We start from the raw sequence: 19566 nt of genomic DNA on the forward strand, positions 1-19566 counted from the left end.
CTGCGGACCAAAATGGGACAATGGACATTACCAGGTGAGAGGACCAGAAGGAAAAAGGACTAAAGGAGAGTGACCAGAGCCTCGGGGGTCTGTGGGCCACCATCAGGTGACCAGCACGCACACTGTGGGCATCCCAGAAGAGGGAAAGAGAGAAAAGGGGGCAGAGAAATGATCTGACTAGTGGTCAAACTTGCATTTAACTTGATCAAAGACAGGTCTATGAACATCTGAAAACTCACTAAACTCCAAGAAGAAAAAACTCAGAGGATCTAGAACAAGACATGTTACAAACACACTGCTGAAAACCAAAGACAAAGGGAGAACCTTGAAAGCCGTGCGGGGGAAGCAGCTGGCTGCCTATGAGGGAACCTCAGTAAGACAAGAAGGTTGTTCACCGTGGAGGCCTGACAGCAGGGGGCTGGGACAGTCGAAGACTGAAAGGAAACCACTGTCACCTGAGTCCCACACCCAGCAAAACTATCCTTCAAAATGAAGGAGATATGAAGACACTGCCAGACACACACAAGCCGAGGGAGCTCGTGACCCCAAAACCTGCCCGGAGACCTCCTGGGAGCCCTGCAGGTGACAGGAAAGGATGCGGGACAGTAATGCAAAGCTGGGTCGAGAAGTACAGATTTCGGTAAGGGAAATACATGGGTAGCTGGAGAAGCCAGTGTTATTGTAACTTTGGTTTGTACCTTTGCTTTTTGTTCTAAGTAATTTAAAAGACTAATACAGCTAGGGAAAAAATTACTTGTTCAAAGATAATATTACTATAACTGGTTTATAATTCCACATGATTTGAGACTAATACATAAAAAAAAACAACCAGTGAGTCTGTTTTTGGACAACATATAAAGATGTAAGTTTGTGACATCGACAACTGAAAAGGGGTAAGGACGGCATCATGTAGGAGGAGGGTTTTCATCTGTTACTGAAGTTAAGCCAGGATAAATTCAGAGTATTTTAACTTTATTTTTTAAATGTGATCCCCATGGTAACCACAAAGAAAACAGCTATTGGATATATAAAAAAAGGAAATGAGGAGTAATTCAAACATTTCACCTCAAAAAAATCAACTAAACACAAAACAAGACAATAATGCAGAAACGATAGACACAAAGGCTGTAGGCACACAGAAATCAAATGGGGAAATGACGGAAGTAAGGCACCCACTATCAGGGATTACTCTACATGTAAGTGGATTAAACTCTCCAATCAGAAGACCAAGACCGCAAAAGGGACAAAAACACAAGATGCAGCCACCTGGCATCTACAAGAGACTCACTTGAGATCCACAGATACAAACCGTGTGAAATGAGAGGCCGGAGGGAACACTTCATGTGAACGGTGACCAGATTAGAGCAGGTGGCCCTACCAATATCAGGCAAAACAGACCCCAAATCAACAAGTTTACAAGACACAAAGAAGGCATTATATGTTAATAAGAAGCTCTTTACAGCCAGAAGATACAATTACAAACATTTACGCACTCAATGAGAGACCACCGAATTACACGAAGCAGAAATCCGCAAGACTGAGGAATAGACAGTCCTGTGATCATAGTTGGGAGACTTCGATGTCACTCACAGTAACGGACAGGACAAGCAGTCAAGAGAGAAGGACATAGAGGACCTGAACCACACAAGCACCGACCTCTAACAGACACCCAGGGGACACTCCACCCAGCAGTGGCACACCTGTTCCTCCAAGAGCACGTTTTCCAGGACAGACCATATCTTACACCACTAATTAAATCTCAGTAGATTTTAAAAGACAGGTATTATACAAAATACCTTCTCCAACCATGATAGACGAAGTTAGAAATCTTTAACATTAGAAAAATGCACAAATCTGTGGACATTAAACATATTCAATCACTGGATCAAAGAAAAAAATCACAAAAGAAATTAGAAAATACCTATGAAAACACAGCACACCAAAACTCATGGGACCAAGGAAAGCAGTTTAAAGGAGAAGTGTATGAACTCTAAATGCTTACATCAAAGAAATGGAAAAATGTCAAGTCAACAACCGAACTTTATAATTTAGGGAACCAGGAGAAGAGCAGGGTGACCCTAAGGTCAGCAGAAGGAAGGCAGTAAAGAGGAAAGCGGAGAGAAACAAAACAGACAACAGGAAAAGAACACAGAAAATCGACAACACCAAAAGGTGGTTCTTTGAAAAGATCAACAGTTGACAAACCTTTGGCTAAATGGTCTTAAAAAGAGAGAGAAGACTCAAATACTAAAATCAGAAATGAAAGTGGGGACATGGCTGCCGATCCTGCAGAAATACGACCACAAGAGTCCTGGAAACTGTACAACGACCTAGACAAGGGGCACAAACCCACCCAGACTGACCCTGAAGAACAGGAAATCTTTTTTTTTTTTTAAGTTTATTTATTTATCTTGAGAGCAAGTGTGAGCAGGCGAGGGCAGAGAGAGAGGGAGGGAGAGAATCCCAAGCACGCTCCCCGATGTCAGCGCAATCTCGGAATCGTGAGATCATGACCTGAGCCGAAACCAAGAGCGGGACCCTTAACCGACTGAGCCTCCCAGGTGCCCCTGAAGAAACGGAAAATCTAAACAGACCCATAACTAGTAAAGGGAGGGGAAGTGGGAGCTAACATTTAACGGGTGTAAAATTTGTTTTTTCTTTCAGTTTTACTAGCATGTGACGGGCACGCAACACTGTCCCATGCCTGTTTCACGGGAGGAGTCCGGGGGTGGGTGGTCATGACAGCTGCACAACAACATGAAAGCACTTGACACCACAGAACTGTACACGCAAACAATCAGGCTGATAAACTTTCCACCCTGTGTATCTTACATTAAAATAAAGTGGGGGGGGGGGGGGGAAGGCTGTGTGCACAGTACTCCTGAATTACAGGTAACGAGAAAAGCCTGAAGGCCGTCAAACCAGCACATCTTGGCTTCCCAGGGGAATTCTACCAGACATTTAAAGCAGAAATCATACCTATCCTTCTCAAGCTATTCCAAAAAATAGAAAAGGAAGGAAAACTTCCAGACTCATTCTATGAAGCCAGCATTACTTTGATTCCTAAACCAGACAGAGACCCAGTAAAAAAAGAGAACTACAGGCCAATAACCCTGATGAATATGGATGTAAAAATTCTCAATAAGATACTAGCAAATCGAATTCAACAGCATATAAAAAGAATTATTCACCATGATCAAGTGGGATTCATTCCTGGGAGCAGGGCTGGTTCAACATCTGCAAATCAATCAACGTGATACATCACATTAATAAAAGAAAAGATAAGAACCATATGATCCTGTCCATCCATGCAGAAAAAGCATTTGACAAAATTCAGTATCCTTTTCTTTTTTTTTTTTTCAGTATCCTTTCTTAATAAAAACCCTCAAGAAAGTCAGGATAGAAGAAACATACTTAAACATAAAAGCCATTTATGAAAAGCCCACAGCTAATATCATCCTCAATGGGGAAAAACTGAGAGCTTTCTCCCTGAGATCAGGAACACGACAGGGATGTCCACTCTCACTGCTGTTGTTTAACATAGTGTTGGAAGTTCTAGCATCAGCAATCAGACAACAAAACGAAATCAAAGGCATCAAAATTGGCAAAGATTAAGTTAAGCTTTCACTTTTTGCAGATGACATATTATACACGGAAAATCCAAGAGACTCAACCAAAAGCCTGTAGAACTGATACATGAATTCAGCCAAGTCACAGGATACAAAATCAATGTACAGAAATCAGCTGCATTCTTATACACTAATAATGAAGCAACAAAAAGACAAAGAAACAGATCCCATTCACAATTGCACCAAGAAGCATAAAATACCTAGGAATAAACCTAACCAAAAATGTAAAAGATCCGTATGCTGAAAACTATAGAAAGCTTATGAAGGAAATTGAAGAAGATATAAAGAAATGGAAAAACATTCCGTGCTCATGGATTGGAAGAATAAATATTGTTAAAATGTCAATACTACCCAAAGCTATCTACACATTCAGTGCAATCCCAATCAAAACGGCACCAGCATTCTTCTTGAAGCTAGAACAAGCAATCCTAAAATTTGTATGGAACCACAAAAGACCCCGAATAGCCAAAGTAATATTGAAGAAGACCAGCGGGAGGCATCACAATCCCAGACTTTAGCCTCTACTACAAAGCTATAATCATCAAGACAGCATGGTATTGGCACAAAAACAGACACACAGACCAATGGAACAGAATAGAAACCCCAGAACTAGACCCACCAAAGTATGGCCAACTAATCTTTGACAAAGCAGGAAAGAATATCCAATGGAAAAAAGACAGTCTCTTTAACAAATGGTGCTGGGAGAACTGGACAGCAACATGCAGAAGGATGAAACTAGACCACTTTCTTACACCATTCACAAAAACAAACTCAAAATGGATAAAGGACCTGAATGTGAGACAGGAAACCATCAAAACCCTAGAGGAGAAAGTAGGAAAAAACCTCTCTGACCTCAGCCGCAGCAATTTCTTACTTGACACATCCCCAAGGGCAAGGTAATTAAAAGCAAAAATGAACTACTGAGACCTCATGAAGATAAAAAGCCTCTGCAGAGCAAAGGAAACAATCAACAAAACTAAAAGGCAACCAATAGAATGGGAAAAGATATTTGCAAATGACATATAGGACAAAGGGCTAGTATCCAAAATCTATGAAGAGCTCACCAAACTCCGCACCCGAAAAACAAATAATCCAGTGAAGAAATGGGCAGAAAACATGAATAGACACTTCTCTAAAGAAGACATCCAGATGGCCAACAGGCACATGAAAAGATGCTCAACGTCGCTCCTCATCAGGGGAATACAAATCAAAATCACACTCAGATATCACCTCACGCCAGTCAGAGTGGCTAAAATGAACAAATCAGGAGACCACAGATGCTGGAGAGGATGTGGAGAAACGGGAACCCTCTTGCACTGTTGGTGGGAATGCAAACTGGTGTAGCCTCTCTGGAAAACAGTGTGGAATTTCCTCAAAAAATTAAAAATAGGTCTACCCTATGACCCAGCAATAGCACTGCTAGGAATTTACCCAAGGGATACAGGAGTGCTGATGCATAGGGGCACTTGTACCCCAATGTTTATAGCAGCACTCTCAACAATAGCCAAATTATGGAAAGAGCCTAAATGTCCATCAACTGACGAATGGATAAAGAAATTGTGGTTTATATACACAATGGGAATACTATGTGGCAATGAGAAAGAATGAAATATGGCCCTTTGTAGCAACACGAATGGAACTGGAGAGTGTTATGTTAAGTGAAATAAGTCATACAGAGAAAGACAGATACCATATGTTTTCACTCTTATGTGGATCCTGAGATACTTAACAGAAGTCCATGGGGGAGGGGAAGAAAAAAAAAAAAAAAAGAGGTTAGAGAGAGAGAGAGCCAAAGCATAAGAAACTCTTAAAAACTGAGAACTAAGGGTTGATGGGGGGTGGGAGGGAGAGGGGGGTGGGTGATGGGTATTGAGGAGGGCACCTTTTGGGATGAGCACTGGATGTTGTATGGAAACCAACTGGACAATAAATTTCATATTAAAAAAATTATAAAAAGAAAAAGAAAAACAAAAACAAAACACCAGCACATCTTCCCAGTAAGATCTACTCCTAACAAAAATACATATGTAACACAGCCTCATTCATTCCTCAAGGGAAGGAAATTATTTTCAACCCCTGTGGATGGACTGCTTCCAGTAAAGTCACGTTCTGGTCATCTGGCGTTAGTTTTACAAGACTGGAAGGAAATCATAAGGAGAGAGATTAACTAGCAAGGTGCCAGCTGGGTGTCACAAAGGAGAGTCGGGCGTGGGGACTCCATGCTAGTCCTGGGGACAGCCACCAAGAGGAGCTGCCTCCTTAGCACCCGCTGCAGCTGTGCCGTTCGCGTAGCTATGTGGGAGGCAACTTGGAAGGTGGCCCAAGGTATCAGACCTCGGGAGGCTGAGTGCAGAGCGAGGGGTCAGACCAGGCGCGAGAGGGCCAAGGAGTCAGAGCCTGAGGACGCAAGCTGCCAAGGTGCTTTGCAGTGCCACAGTGGTGGGAGACACGCGGCCTTGTGATGTTCAGGGGTCAAGCAGAGTTTAGGGAAGGACACAAAGAATCCACGGACACCAGACATGGGATAAAGGAAGGTTCGGCATCAGACTATCCCAAGGCCTCTGGCTGGGATGCTGGTGACCCTGATAAAGGGGAGGGGATGAGGGTGGCGGGAGACAGACTCTGGACTGTGCAAAGTGGACAGAGAGCCCGGCCCAGGTGACTGACACTGTTCCATAAGGCTGTGGAGCGTACTTCTTCTCAGTAATGAGGTGTCGGGACACGGCTCCGAAAGGGCCACTCCATACTCCCTTTCCCTGCGCCACTCCGCCAGCCCCCAGACCCCCACCAGGTCCCAAGGTCCCCAGCGCTGAGCTGCCTGACGCCGCAGAGCAGTCCCTCCTCTGCCCTCCCCACCCTTGGCCTGTGAGCACTCTCTTCCACCTAGAAAACGCTACTCTCCTAAGTCACCTCTCTCTGGGAACTGGACCCTCTGTCTTGTTCGCCAGGATGCATCTTCTCCTTGGCCTGTCAGGGCCCCCTGGTCTAACAGCCATACTGTGGCCAGGGGAGCGAAGCTCCCATAGCACTTATTTGACTAACCCGTTTCTGTGCCTCTGTCCTGGCAAACAGAACGACAAGCATTCTCCTGGTCTTTGCAACTGGTCCCTTCGTCCTCAGTCCAAACAAGTAGTCAACTGCTTAGGCGGGAATCAAACCCACTATCCGTGCAGAGGCAGGTCTACAAAACACCCTGCACGAAAGCTGGGTCCATCCCCGCATCACCCACAGAGCTGTGGGGAAGAGCACAGACAGCACGCTGCCCCTGACGCCCAAGGCACCCGCCCTCCTCAGCTGTCCCCCCAGCCACCTGAGAAGATGTTCTTGAGGTTTTCCACGGCGGCAGCAAGCTGGCTGTGCCGCACGACAGCGTCCTTCACATCCTTGAGGCTCTCAACGGTGTTGATGCTCTGCCTCCAGTCTCTGCTGACATCGGCCAGGGACCGCTGGATGTCTGTGACGTCGTTCAGCGCGCTGTGGAGCTGGCTCAGGCCTGTACGCACACCATCCAACTGGGACTGGATCGCAGCCTAGGGGAGACACCCAGGGGAGATGCGTCGGGCTCTGCACCGGGCCTGGAGCCTAAGATATTCTCTCTCTCTCTGTCTCTCCCCCCTCCCACCCCCCGGCCCTCTCTCTGGCTCACGTCTCATGAGGGACAGTGCCACTGTGCAGAACTGGTACATCTGAGATTCAGACTCCCTCCACCAGTGATGCCGAATGGCCACGAGCAAGCTGTACAGCCAGAAGGCAGGGGGCATGAAGGAGTGGCAGCAGGTGGAGGGGACAGGGAAGGGAAAGACCAGGTGGCACAATCAAAGCCAGGAACACACCTGACCCAGGAGTCATAAACTGCAGGTAGAAATCATTAAGACGATGATAACAGACTGCACAAGGTTCCTAAGTCACCAGTGATAATCATCTGTTAATCCCACAAGTTTCTGGAACAGATAAAAATTCTGACTACAAATGTAGCGGGTCCAAACTATTTTTTAAATGAAAGGAAAACTACCATTTTAAATAAGTCTAACCGGCCTTCAGATGCTTCATTTTGGGACAAATGAATGACCCTCACCTGTCTCATCAAGCCTGCCATTGCCTGGATGCTAAAAGCGTTTTTGGCTGAAGAGGTGACCTTGCAGCCTCATTCTCTTAAGGGTGTTCCTTTGGGACTTCCAATATTCCCACAATCTCCTTTGTGAATCTACTGCTTGGTAATACAGGGTTGGAAGGAATGTGTTAAGGAAAGGTGATGCTCCATTCTGCCTCTTTCCAGATCGTCACAAAATCCAATTTAATTTAGCAAAACTACAATGAAGATGTTGTGCAGAAACCCAGAACTCAAAAGAAAGAGATCTGTCCTGATTGGGAGTAAAGCCGACGCCCATGGCCTCTCTGGTCTCGTACCTTCAATCTGGCCTCCACAGAGGCCTTTTTCCGGGCCTCTCTTCTGCGATACTGCTCGACTTTATCCAGCTGGTCCGGGCGCTGAAGCATCCCAGCAACCCTCTGGACCGCTGTCGCAACAGCCTCCCGGTCTGTTTCCTTCATGATTACAAAGCAGGTGGGATGTCGGCACCTGTCATGCTAGAGGTGTCCTGTGAGGGTGGGGGGAGAGCGCGGGAGGAGGTCAGGGAAGGAAGAAATATCAGGTACAGAACTCATTCCCCTAACAGTCAGCTGTTCACAATGGAGCTGGAAAGACAGCATTTGAGATCATTAACCCATTAAACCCGAAAGCTAAACCGGGATTACGAGCTCCTTAATACGAAATGCAAACCTTCAAAACTCTGATATGAAGACAGTTCTACCCCTAAGTGGAGCAGAGGCACTCACAGGTATGAACTCTGATCTCTGAACAGAGAACGTGTCCGTGGGGACTTCAGACCCCTCATCCTATCAGATGTCGGTCTCCAAGGGACTTCTCCTCCCTAGACAAGGCCAATTTCTGGAGCCTTCACAGAACCCTTTGGCCACATCGGTGGGGCGGCTGTGCCCAGAGGCCTCGGTGAGGACGCGGAGGCACAGGGACAGCACACACCTCAACATGCCTCGCCCCTCCCCTGCTCAAGTCCCGGCCCACGCCCTAGGGTTCCCCTCAAAACTCACTGCCGTCTGTAATACCCAGCATTCTGCTGCCTGCACTGAACAGCCCAATAACCAAAGATGGGGGGGCAGAAGGCACCTGTGCTCAGGTACAACGTGCACAGCACGGACGCTTGCCTGCCGGGCAAACCTACCTTCCAACCCAGCTCCAGAGCTCTATTCCTGGCACCAACAGGGGTATCTGGTGAGGCCTGCCAAGTGAGAGGGTTTCATACACACGGGATCCCCTGACCTCAGCTATTAAACTCCTACTTCTGCGCATGTTTTCTGTATACAGCTTCTTAAAGCGGAAGGGCCATCCTCTCCCTTAATACTTTACTCCTCATTCCCACAGCTTTCAGAAAAACCCAGAACTGCACCGACTATCTCCGCCATGGGCTCTGTATCAGGTAATCACTGGGTGCAGGATGCGCCTTTCTGCTCCTCTTTCGAAAGGCACTACGCTGCAACCAGTCCTTCCCACCAATGCCCACCAATGCCGAGAATCTAACGGGACAGAAAAATGCGCAGATGCCAAAGGCAACCAGCCTTAAATTCCACCATCCGAAGGCAGGCGTTTCCTCCTCGGCCGACACTCACTGCAGAGGTAACCCGCGCTTCCACCGGCCGCACACCTGCACGGTTTTCCGCATGGGGCGGGACGGTAACCGCAGAAGCGGGCCTCCAGCCGGTCGCAGGTGCGCACAGCAGGCCTCGGACGGCCCCCTGCGGCTGTCTCGGTGCCCCCCGAAAGCTCCCCAGCGAGCGGCGCTCTCGGAGTCGACAGGCCCCTACCCACCGGGGTGAGGGGCGACATCGCGGCCTCAACCAAGCCTTCCCGGCCACAGAGCGACCGGGCCGCGCCAGTCGAGAGCCCGGCTGTGCTGCCCGTTTCCCCGCCCGACCCCTCCCATTCCCCCCTCCGTCCCCTCCGTCCTCGCACCGCGCCGACCACCGCCCAGGAGCTCGCGCTCCTCCGCCGCCGTCTACCACTCACCGCCTCCACCGCCGCCGCCCGGCTCTGGGCCCGGAAGTAAGCCGCCCACAGACACTTCCGCTTCCGGTCGCGCGCCGGAAAGGCGGGGCCTGAGCTGTCAGACCTGAGGGGTGGCTGTCTCCTCCCACCGGGCGAGGTAGCCTTCAGGACCGGGTCCCGGCCCGGGTCGCTCCCACGGGGGTGGAGTGAGGAGGGTCCCTTCCTCACTCAGCCCCTCTTATTCCAGCCCTTCCTGTCCTCTCCCCTCCGCGGCCCCAGGCCCGCTGTTCTGTGCACCTGCCAGTGCCTCTCCTTGGGCACCGTTCTCAGTACTCATCTTCACTATGGTCTCTTTCCCCTTGTGTCCTTTCTGTAACCCTCTGTGACCTCCTTCAGTGAGGGAGCCACTGTGCCCCTCCATCGCTCCGCCTCATCTTGAGTATTTTCCGCCCTGGTTTCCATTACTGGGGCTCTGTGTATTTATTTGTCCACATCTGTCTTTCCTGTTACAATGTGGCAGGGGTTTTGTGGCCTTCGCGTGCCCCAGCTCCTCCCCAGACCCGTGACTGGCATAGGGCAGACATTCAGTAAATTAATGAACAAGGTGGGTAACGGTTGGTAATCAGTCACATCTGACTGTCTAGATCAACACCCAGCTTGTTACTTCGCAGCTTCTTGGCTGTTGTTACACCTTGGAATCAAAAATGAGCCCAGCCCCTCAGGATCAGCACATCTCAAGATCACCCCTTGTAATGAGTACAGACAAAACAGAAGCCCACCTGGGAACAACCCGCAGTAGGACTGGTTGTCACAAAATGCTAAGAGGGTGGAGGCCAAGCTGGGGGGTGGGGGGTGGGTCTTGGGGATGAGGAGTGTCACTGGGCAGAGGTGCAGGGGTGGGAGGTAGGGGGGGCTGCACTAGCTGGAAAGAAGAGGAGGAAGCAGGTCCCTGAGTTACTGTGTGAGGAGAGGCCCACTGGCCAGAACTAACTTCCAGAATGAGCGAGAACATGTGTTAAGCCACTCAGATTTCAGGGTTTGCCTGTTGTGGTAAGAAGCGCTATTTGCCTTATACTGACGGAAAACAAATCCTTTCGCTACATTACAGTTACTAGACCGTACAGATGGGCACCTCCTGAAATCCTGCCAAGATCAGTCAAACAGGAAGGAGACCGGAACATGGCAGGCATGGGAGCCAGCAGGGAGGAGAGTGGGGGCAGCAATGCAGGGATGGGGCGCACAAGCGTGTGCACACACCTGGACACAAGGAGGGTGGGGGAGGGGGATGCAGGTGTGTGAGCCCCCCCCCCATTGCTGTGGTCGTACAAACCGCAACTTGCCATCAGCTGAACGTCTGAGGAGGGGCAGGCAGTACTGTGGCACGATACTAACTCCGAGAGTTGACCCCTTTGTGGTTTCATCTGTACCTAGTAATTTATGAAAATATATTACTAAGTTGAACAATGGATGGACACAAAAAGTTGAAATTATGTTTGAAATTGTGAATGCAAAGGTACTTTGAAACTAATGAATAAAAAATTTGCCAAATTTATCAAAGCTTTTAGGACTTATTTCAAATTCGGCAACATTTAACATACCACCTGGAGCTTTGTGCTGTGGACATCTGTGTTTGGAGATAGGGCTCCCTGATAACTTCCTCAGCCAAGATGGGTGGAAATGAGATGGTTGTTAAAGGGCTTTAAGCTTTTTCCTCCTTAAAACTAAAAAACCAAAATCTTGATTAAAATTTTTTTGACTTCTCTTTTTGGCAGACCGAACAGCCTCCTGTAAAATGTCGGATGAAAATAGCGAGCCCCTTTGAAATGCACAGGTGAGCCCAAGCAAGCTCAGGAAAGCATGATGGGCGACTGCCCTAGGGCAGGGACAGGTGGGGGTGGGAGGGACCTGATGCCCAGGGTGGGCTTTCACATCCACGTGGGACAGGTGGGGTCTGGACAAAGGGTGCAACCTCTGTGTAAGAGTGGATGGGGCAAACAAACAACAAAGCCCCAGAACAGTTTCTCCCAGGTACTGGGAACCCTGAGTCAGGGAAGCTCCCCACCCAGGAGCTCATAGCTGCGGGCCTGCATTTCACTTGGGAGTGACCCCTCCTCATCCTGGAAGCTCTCACTGAAACCTTTTGGCAGAAGCAGCCCCAAGGATGCTTGTAGGAAAGACCCCGGCCTTGGCAGGAGTGCAGAGTGGGGTGCAGCGGCTGGTCCTTGTCTGTTCTGGGAGAACAGGGACCTTGATTTGCTCTAACTTACACCTCGTTAAGAGCACATGTCAACGATAGCCACCGAAGCAGAGTTGTAACTTCCAGACAAATCGGGGGAAGGAACACAGGAAACACAGGCAATCCCCTAGGGACATAGGAAAGGCCAGAAATACCAGAGGGCCTGTGTAACTAGACAAGAAGTAGAAACACATGCAAATATACCAATTATCAGAGCGCAAGTAAATGGACTGTAAAACAGCCAAACATGGAAGGAACGGGATGGTCAGTGTGCAGGGGTTTGACGTGTAGTCAGGGCCATAGAAAGTTGATGGGGCAAGATAATATCAGACTAAGTAGGCTTTATGTCAGAGGCACTCAGTTATTTCTTAAGATGCTAAATGCATAAGCCATAAAGAAAAAGACATTTAAAATTTTAACCTCTTGGGGCACCTGGGTGGCTCAGTCGGTTGAGCGTCCGACTTCAGCTCGGGTCACGATCTCACGGTTCGTGGGTTCGAGCCCCACGTCAGGCTCTGGGCTGATGGCTCAGAGCCTGGAGCCTGCTTCCGATTCTGTGTCTCCCTCTCTCTCTGCCCCTCCCCCATTCATGCTCTGTCTCTCTGTCTCAAAAATAAATAAACATTAAAAAAAATTTTTTTAACCTCTTGTATGCTATTTTAGAGAATCTCTAAATGAAAAGACAAGCCACAAACAGAGAAAATCTGTAACTGAGGAGACGCTGCTATCCTGACATAACGAGAACGTGCAGAGACCAACCAGATGGGCACACGAGTGCAGGAGAGACTGGAAGGGGCCCGAGCAGCACTCCCGGCTGGAGGCCAGACCAGTGGTGCCTCCCTGTGTCCTTAGGAAGGCCTTGGGGCCCCCTCCTGCCCTGCAGCCCACATGAGCCTCAGACTGCAGCCCAGGGTGCTTCCCTCATGGGCCCTGCTGTGTCCCCTCTCACCCAGGCCTCTGTGACCTTGTCCCACCCACTCCTTGCCCTCTGGCTCCCAGACTAGCCCCAGCCCTGCAGGCTGCTGTTCTTGTGACTCTCAGTGTGGCCTTGGTCACCTGGGCTACACTGCCCCAGTCTGTGCAGTGCCCGTGTCCTTCTGCCTTGCAGAACTTGGTTCTGTGGTCACGTGTCAGCACCCTATCCCTGTGCACACTCAGGGATGTCAGCTCTAGCACAACACCGACCTCTTTCTTTCCTTGCTGCGTCCCCGGCACTGTCACAGGCCCACTCAGCAGAACCTCAACAGCACCGCTGGTGGACATAAAACAACTACCAACCAGGGCGCCTGGGTGGCTCAGCCAGTTAAGCATCCGACTTCGGCTCAGATCATGACCTCACCGTTGACGAGTTCAAGCCCCACGTCGGGCTCTGTGCTGACAGCTCAGAGCCTGGAGCCTGCTTGGGATTCTGGGTCTCCCTCTTTCTCTGCTCCTCCCGTGTTCATGCTCTCTCTCTGTCTCAAAAATAAATACAAACATTTAAAAAAACCCACAAAAAACAACTACCTACCATTCTGCCCCCAGGTGGACAAAACCAGTGTGCCCAGTGATGCCAAGTGTCGCAGCGACAAGAGGCCTGGTGGGGGCTGGTGGGGGCTTGTGGACTGATGTCCCTCAGACTTCATACTCGAGACCTGCTCTGCTGGGCCATGGGGACGGGACCAGTGCCCCGAACAAAGAGGCTGCACAGAGCTCCCCAGCCCCTTTCTCCACGTGAGTGCAGTGACTTTATGGCCCTTCACCGGGCCTGCAGCACCCTAATCACAAACCTGCACACGCACACACATGCACACACTCACGGGGGCCAGGTGTCTGCTCCCTCAGGACAGGTCAAGTCTGGGGGACCCGAAAGGCACCTGGGAGGGTCCCCCATCCCTCAACGATGGGTAAGAGGGGGCTGGTGGGTGGAGGGAGGGAGCTCTGCTGAGGCCACAGCACGCGGCGCCAAGCGCTCAGCCTCCTGCCTGCATCTTTGGGCCCCAGCATTTTATTTTTGCCTTTTATCCAGCAGTAAAGGACTGTCTTAGAATGAAATGAATCAACACACCGAAGGAAATAGTTACTTCATCTGGAAAATCAAGTAGACATTTCTGTTTGTGGTAAACATGAACTAACGTGATTTATTTTATATCAATATTGCATATTGAATACAAACCATACTATCAGGAATATATTTGAAAGCTGTTTCTAAAGGCACTGAGAAAACAGTATAAAAAGTTACATTATAATATTTCCATTTAAAAAAATTCAGCAAGTCAGTCTAGATATTAAAAACTTTTCTCCCCCAGTAGAAACTATAAAAATATACAATTTGTGTTCATCTCCTCCTGTCCATCCATTCTCATGTTACATTTGATTTTCATATGTTTTCAGCTACATAAGCAAAAGCTACAAGACACAGAAAACCCTAACCCTGTAATTGGTACTGGTAATGACATTTAAAGAGGAAGTGACCACATCTGCACCTCCTACGTGCCATCATCTTCCCACATGATGTTTCAGGAAGGGTGTGGCTGTGAAATAACGAAAGTGCTGACTCAGGGTCGTTCTGCTGGTGTTGACCCAGGAGAGGAGGGGACCTGGGCCCAGAGCGTTCAAGGGCCCCGGGTGTATGAGGGGCATCTCAGGAGGGGCCCGTTGAGTTCAAGGCCCCGGGTGTAGGATGGGCGTCTCCAGAACACAAGACCTGCAGAGCTAACTTCCAGGGGCCAGACTCTCTGTCAACAAAGCAGGACCTGTCCACCTGCGAACTGACCGCTTGTGGGGAGGGGGTGGCGTGGGTGCCACGGCCCTCGGGGACAGGCGTGACTTGCTTCAGGGCGGCGTCTCGCCTGAGGTTCTCACCTGCCGCTCCTCTTTGGTTATGCTGGGGCCTGGCTACAATGTGCAAGCATGCCATGATGTCTCTGAATTCCACCTTTTCAGTCCTGTTTTCTGAGGTACCTGCTACATGTGTGTCTACTGCATTCTGACATGGGGGAGCCCTAGTGCATCGCAGGACATGGCCCCAGGCAGCCAGCCTGGGCCTGGGGTGTGGCCTCTCCATTGATGAAGTGAGAGGGTCAGTGACCTCACAGATGGGGACCCCAGACAGGTGCACAGTCACATCTGACAGAGGGCCAGGACCTGGGCTCTGGGTTTGACTAGGAAAGAAGGAAGAAGATTCTGCAACTCCACCCCAGGTCTCAGGGAGTAAGTCTCCAGATGCCCAGAGAGCACAGGCGTTTGTGCCCTGCAGCAGAACCGGGTGAGGAGGGCCTGGGGCCAGCCAGAGGTCCCCAGGTGTCCCTGGGTGGTTGTGCCACCATCGTAATGGCCAGGGGAGACTCTGGCAGCAGAAGTGAAGACAGCACAGCACCAGTGTCACCCTTTGCAAGGCCTCAGTGGGTGAGGAGAGGCTGCTGGGCTGGCCTTGTGTGTCCCAGAGGGCCACGCATTGACCACTCCACACCCTGGGCTCCAGTGGGTGGCCTCCCGTGTCAGCCCCAGGAAGAAGCCCTCAGCTCCCAGCATCCCGCATGGGGGACCCTCCACAAAGCTGGCAACAGGCGCACCGGTGCCCCAGGGTGTGTCTAAGGGTCCTGCCAGCTAAACCCCGAGTTCTAACAAGGCTTCAGCATTAGCCCAGCTGAACATTGATACCCCAAAGCCCTAGGTGATGGAGAAGAAGGCCCCACACTGAAGGGTAGAATGTACCGATGGCGGAGCAGCAAGTCCCTGCCTGGAGGCTCCTGCCACCTCCTGAGGCTCCCAGATGGGGGTGACTTGGGGGTGACTTTAGGAACAGATGCCCTTGTCCCTGAGGAGCAGGTGTGCGTCCACCACGGTACAAGCGGGCTCGGTGGAGACCTTCATACCCTGATGGCACACCCCTCGCTGATGGCACTGGCGGGGCGCGGAGGGGGCCCATCTCTGGTGGTGACCGTGGGGTGACTGGGACTCCACCTTCTGATTCACAACGTTGTGTCTGGGGATCCTACAGTTGGGATGTGTGGGTGTACAGTTCTAGAAAACAATTTCTGTCTTATCTCTAATGATTCTTCCTGAGGTGGTAATTGGAATCCCCATTTGAAAACCTGTATACAGCCAGCAACACAGCCTCCATGGACAACTTGACTTTTTTTTTTTTTACCTCTTTTCTCTACGTTTCGTCCTTCTCTCTGCTTCCAAACCCAGACTCTGTAAACTCAAAATTACACAATGTACTGGAGACAGATTAGCATAAACCATCTTCAGAGGCCCATTAAAAATCCCAGAGACTTCCAGAAGGAACAGGATATCATCCTGTCAATTTCCACTCTGGGTGTGGCCTCAACCTCCACCATGAGGTCGAGGAGCACGTGCTGCGTGTAGTAATGAGGGCAGGACCTGGTGCAGACAGGCTCTTTTGCCTGGAACCTTCCAGATTCCTTCCGTGAATGGGGGCATGGTCACCTGTGGCTCAAAAGATTATATCCCTAATTTGTACCTAGGGTGTGGCTGCTCTCTTCAGTCCACTCCGTGGAGGCGTCGACCCGCCTCCACGGTGCAGGCGGAGCTGGGAGGTGAGCATGGGGATCGCGGGAGACCACACCGCGTGACTGGCCAGGTGCCCACTGCGTCCTGGAGAGAGGGGTGTGCCCTGCCAGGCTGACATGTCTCGCTCTGGCCACTTTCTGGAAAATTGTGAACGGACTTAACACCACTTGGCATTGAAGGACTTGCGTGACATTTTACAAAGTACGCAATATGCTATTGCACACGCTGCCCACACCTAAGGAGGCCTGGACTTGTGCAGCTTTGCAGAACGGCTCCGACCCCCCACCTGCCATCGCAGCTGAGGGTAAGTCTGGGCGTGCGGAAGAGGCTAGCTTTTAGAAACACCCGCCCTACGGCAGGAAAGCACACTCGGGGGCTTTGGGGGGCATCAGTGTTGGCAAGGCACTTCTGGGGAACATGCCGGGCACCCCACCCTGGCTGTGGCTTGCCCATGGGGGTGAGTCCAGGGGCTCGCGCTTGACAACGGGTGTGGTGCCGGGAGCTCTGCAGTCACAGCCCAGTGTAGGGGGCTGGTGACCGTGTGCACAGAGGTGGCGGGGAGGATCTGGCTCGGGAAGGCCACGCACGTGCTGCAGGCAGGCACAGTGTGCGGGGCGTAAGGGCGCCGGCTCCTTGCCGGGTCTGAGTGGAGCCCTGCCGCTCAGGTGAGCCCCCAGCATGCTGTGCCCCAGGTGCGGAGCATACAGGTGGGGTCTGGAGTCTGACTCTGTCTTCAGGTGTATCCTGGTAGGGAAAGTGACCAGCTGCCTCTTGGCCACACCGCCGGCTCCCAGCCACACCTGGCCTGGGGACACGAGGTAGCCGTCTGCCGCGTCCTCAGACCCAGAGTCGTTCTCCAGCTTGACGGGCACATCAAGTGACAGCATGGGGTTGCACGGGGCTCCCGTGGGCACCGGCCCCCCTCGAAACTTGGCGTCCTCGGTGGAATAGCCCCCCGCTGCGAGACGCTGTCCTCTGGGCGGAGGGAGCCCATTGTCCGGGCTCCCCTGGGGAAAGGGGCAGCTGGGCAGAGGGGGCCCCTTGCAGCCGTCCTGCAAGGCTCCGCTCGTGCGGCTGGCATAGGCACTGGGAGAGTGGCTTCCTGGGTGACGGCCGGGTGAATTCCGGAAAGCAGTAACCCCACTGCTATGGACAGTGCCCTGAAGACCGGGGCAGGACACGCAGGAGCCACGGGACACGGTGTGTGTGGAGAACGGGTCACTCTTACTGGGTCCCAGCTTCACGTTGGTGCCACCATCTGGACCATGTTTCCCTGTCATCCAGTTCAGGTGCCTCACGGGTCCAGGCGCCTCAAAGCAGCAACTATACGCAGGTCTTTCCCTCCGCCCCCTGGCTCCGGGAGTGCTGCCAGGCACCCCCCCGTGCTCCTCTCCTCCCCTGTCCCTGCAGAGAGGAGAGGACCCATCAGAGCAGGAATGAGGATCATCGCACCGACTTGGGTGGGGTCTCCAAGGGAAGGCACTGAATTGGCATGATACTGGCTGAACCTGCGAGGGCTGCAGTGTGCTGGGGCCCAGCCACACCCCTGCTTTCGGCCCACCCAGCAGCCCTATGACCCTGGCACCGGCATCCTCCCGTAATGAGCCTCCCCTGGCCTCTTGGATGACCTGGGGTGCCGGGCAGGAGCAGGGAGGGCGTGTGCCACTCACCCCGCCCTAGGGAGGCACCTCGATGAGGCGTACACCTTGTGTCAAGGGTCAGACACACCCAGCCCAGACGCAGAGGGCCCTGTCGAACTGTAAGGCAGACAGATGCCCTCTCTCCAGCGGCTTCCGTGAGCCAGACCCTGCTGCTGGCACGCAGGCCTCCACCTCACCACGCCTTGCGGTGTCAGGGCTGGCACCTGCTGTGACAGGGGAGACGGTGCCCCAGAGGAGCAGGCGGAGCCCTGCAGCCACACAGCCAGGCCAGTCCTCCAAGAGGAGACCCCCTGGTGGGGTGGGGGCTGGGGCGGGGGCCCATGGGAGGAGGGAGTGAAGAGGGTTTCTGAGTGAAGGTGAGGGCAGAGGACAGGGTGGTCACCCACGGTCCCGGCTTCAGGTTGAGGGTGAGTGCACAGGTCGTGACAGCCCCGGCTGAAGCACCTGCTGTCCCCTGCCACACCTCAGACATGTGAGGACAGCCCCCAGGTGTGCCCCTGTGCGCCGCACTCCCTCACGGCGAGGCTCGCCTGTCATGAACAAAGCCACCAGACCAGCAGAGGCGGCTCTTTGCTCCCTTCCCGCACAGCTGGGCCACAGCACCACTTACCCGGCGGCCCCCTCGGGGCCAGAAACGAGGTCCGGGCTGCTCCTGAGGCAGGGACATGGGGCTCTGGCTGGAACCCGGGCCCAGCAGCCTGCATCCGCTTGTGCCTTGAGCGCTGAAATGTTTTCTCCAATGCCCCTCCCTGTCAGGGTTTAGACGGGGGAGCGGCAGTCACCACGAGTGGCTCAGCACAGACACCCACACCCTCCGGGGCGTCTCCCGGGAATGCACCCCAGCATCAGGAGGCAGCGAGAACCCCCGAGGGGCACAGACACATTTCACCCGTTTAAAACAGTGACACGGTGCGTTCTGAGAGTACCTGCCAGGCAGTGGGGTTTTCCATGCGATGCTGGGTCACACAGACTCGAGGCGGCTTTTGCTCTGCGAAGAACAGATAATAGCAACATACGTGGAGACAGCGTTTTTGCTGCCGGAAGGAACTAACACCGTGCCCGGTGCTGCTGTCACGCCTGGGAGGGGGCGCAGTCATAACTCACACTTTCCGGCTCTTTCTAGACTGTGAAGTCTCTCCGTGGCTACAGATTCCAATTCACATCACTCATCAAGCCAATAAAGGGCTAAAGAAGTTGCTTCAGAAAATAGACTTACACCTAAAATGCGCTTTTGTTTTTCTCCGCAGGACCAGAATGAAAATACAGTCAATTTTTGTGATTTCCACTCATTGTGTTCCATTAACTCACCACGCACGCTCAGTGACTATGGAACCGTCTTTCCTAGGGCAGTGAGCACCCACTCACTCACACAAATCACAGAGCTCCTCGTCTTAGATTCTAAGCAAACTCAGCCTCATAGACACTATTTCATTATTTTCAAAAGAACAAAACAAGCCTCGG

General features: G+C 51.8%; 2 protein-coding genes and 2 long non-coding RNA genes across 14 annotated transcripts in view; 2 read left to right on the forward strand and 2 right to left on the reverse strand.

The window, feature by feature from the left end:
- Nucleotides 1–9834, reverse strand: part of EXOC3 (exocyst complex component 3) — a 22347-nt gene extending 12513 nt beyond the window's left edge. For 2 of the 6 annotated variants that reach the window (XM_045039567.1, XM_006928127.4), the window contains exons 1-3: nt 9712–9833; nt 8037–8227; nt 6940–7159 (exon numbers count right to left, since the gene is read on the reverse strand). In XM_045039567.1, the coding sequence (XP_044895502.1) occupies nt 6940–7159; nt 8037–8180 (364 nt within the window). In that variant the 5' untranslated portion in view covers nt 8181–8227; nt 9712–9833. Of the gene's footprint in view, nt 1–6939; nt 7160–8036; nt 8228–8869; nt 9211–9349; nt 9565–9711 lie in introns of those variants that run through there. The other 4 variants (XM_045039563.1, XM_019813260.3, XM_003981565.6 and 1 more) reach the window with 4 other exon arrangements.
- Nucleotides 9766–13991, forward strand: LOC109492498. Its single transcript, XR_002146392.2, has 3 exons — nt 9766–9847; nt 11463–11521; nt 12590–13991. It is a non-coding gene; the product is annotated as an uncharacterized LOC109492498 (long non-coding RNA).
- AHRR (aryl-hydrocarbon receptor repressor) overlaps nt 13975–19566 on the reverse strand; it is a 96972-nt gene continuing 91380 nt past the window's right edge. For all 6 annotated transcript variants that reach the window (XM_045039550.1, XM_045039555.1, XM_045039553.1 and 3 more), the window contains 3 exons: nt 19032–19093; nt 18716–18854; nt 13975–17848 (listed from right to left, as the gene is read on the reverse strand). In XM_045039550.1, the coding sequence (XP_044895485.1) occupies nt 16795–17848; nt 18716–18854; nt 19032–19093 (1255 nt within the window). In that variant the 3' untranslated portion in view covers nt 13975–16794. The remainder of the gene's footprint in view (nt 17849–18715; nt 18855–19031; nt 19094–19566) is intronic.
- LOC109492505 lies at nt 16610–19390 on the forward strand. Its single transcript, XR_002146398.2, has 2 exons — nt 16610–16748; nt 19353–19390. It is a non-coding gene; the product is annotated as an uncharacterized LOC109492505 (long non-coding RNA).

The sequence above is a fragment of the Felis catus genome, chromosome A1 (assembly GCF_018350175.1).
Source record: "Felis catus isolate Fca126 chromosome A1, F.catus_Fca126_mat1.0, whole genome shotgun sequence".
In the NCBI taxonomy this organism is placed as follows: Eukaryota; Metazoa; Chordata; class Mammalia; order Carnivora; family Felidae; genus Felis; species Felis catus.